This window comes from Natrix helvetica, assembly GCF_964273705.1.
Source record: "Natrix helvetica genome assembly, chromosome: 4".
In the NCBI taxonomy this organism is placed as follows: domain Eukaryota; kingdom Metazoa; phylum Chordata; class Lepidosauria; order Squamata; family Natricidae; genus Natrix; species Natrix helvetica.
The window spans coordinates 40,262,505-40,264,233 of NC_138550.1; the positions used below are offsets into that span (position 1 = coordinate 40,262,505).

At 35.9% G+C, this 1,729-nt stretch overlaps 1 protein-coding gene across 1 annotated transcript in view; it reads left to right on the plus strand.

The window, feature by feature from the left end:
* The window catches only part of CREG1 (cellular repressor of E1A stimulated genes 1), a gene marked incomplete at its 3' end in the record, with an annotated part of 10,956 nt that extends 10,039 nt beyond the window's left edge, over window positions 1-917 (plus strand). Inside the window, exon 4 of the mRNA XM_081951255.1 lies at window positions 307-917. Coding sequence (XP_081807381.1) covers window position 307 — 1 coding nt within the window. The remainder of the gene's footprint in view (window positions 1-306) is intronic.
* Window positions 918-1,729: the final 812 nt, after the last annotated feature.

The following is a 1,729-nucleotide window of genomic DNA, read 5'->3' on the forward strand; positions in this document are numbered from 1 at the left end:
TCTTAGGGCTTATTCCAAAAGGACAGATAGCTGTCTCTTGTTTCTAGATAGCCAAAATAGAATTACGTGAGATTGTGTAGTCGCATAAGTACTTCCCAATGTGCATAAAAGATAATGAAGTTTCTGTAGTATTGTCTGCTCTGGCTGATAGTGGTTTTCCAAAATCTCATGCTGGGATTTTTCTCTGCCTTGCAGCTGTGATCTTGCTTTGCTTTTATCATAGAATTTTGAAGGAAAAGTGCCAAAATGATTACTTCACAGTGCCAAGATACCATTTTAACTATTTTTCTTGTTTATCCTTTGTAGGGATTAACATTTTTTGGATGCAACTGAACATCTCTCCTTTCACTAAGCAGTTCCATAACAAGAAGATAAGGACTCTATGGGAACTGGGCAAAACTCCAAATTTGCATATTCATTTAAAAGTCTGAAATTCGTGCCAAGAAATATAATTCTATGAGCACATTTTTTAGGATATGCAAATTGACACAGCCTGCATAATTCCTTTTGCCTTTAAGACTCAGATTTTTAAAGAGAAAGCACTATTTTTCAGCAAGTCTGTAACAATTCAGTTAGGGCAAGAAGAATATGGTTGTAAAACAGAAGTAAAGGAAAATTTGGGAGAAGAAAAAGGGAGGTAAATAATTGTAAACATAATTTTGGTGTGTCCAAATATTATCATATATTCATCCGTACTCTGCCTTGATTTAGAAATTTGCATTAAATTTGTAAATAGCATCTTGGATTCAGTTCCTGATCACCTGTTGGATGATTTTATTGTTGGAATCAGATTTTATTGTTGGAATCATTGCACACCATGATTTGATTTGATTGTATATTATGTATTATCTTTTATTCTCCAACCAGAATTTCATTGTTAAATGGGTGGTTAAATAAATTTATTAAATAAATAAAAGAAATGAAATGTGTGAATAAGTCAGTGACCTGTGTTCAGAAAAATGAAGGCTAAATGTGACACTGGCAATTCTGAAAAATTTCTCCAATCGCCTACAAGAGCTCTTGGGGGGGCTTGCAGAGTGCTCCTAAGGGATGGGGTGGGGTCAAAAACAAGCAAAAAACTGCCTGTTTTTTGTGAAAACGGGCCTTTTTTGTCAAGAAAATTGCATGCATAGCCTTATGGAGGCTTATAGAATGCTCCTGGCAGCTGGAGGGGGGGCAAAAACGGCCCATTTTTTGCTCAATTCTGCCTTCACCAGCCCCCAGGAGCTCTCTGAAAGCCTCCTACAAGCTATGCACAGCCATTTTGGTGATGGGGCAGGACTTCGGGAGGCAAAAAATGCTGTATTCAATGTATAAGAGGCACCTAGATTTTCAGCCTCTTTTTTGAGGGAAAAAGGTGCATCTTATACTCTGAAAAATACAGTATATATATTTCAATACCTAAATGCTGTTCCAATTAGTTTGAGCCTGGTACTAAGCACCTCTATCACTAAATAGTAATGTAGCTTGTTTCCTTTTGCTTTCGGCACTCTCTAGACTCAACCGCCAAGGTTTTAAAATCATGGTTAATGCCGTTACCTGATTTGTAAAGCCAGCCACGGAGCCTATTCAACAAATCATGGCTTTGTTTGACGAATTTAGCCATTTAGTATAAGTGACTTTCATCTGTGTAAATCTTGGTGCATTATTTTTTATTTCTCCAAATTCTGAATACTGATTATATTTTATCAATTTTAGATAGTTATTTTAAAAACCAATTAAATTATAG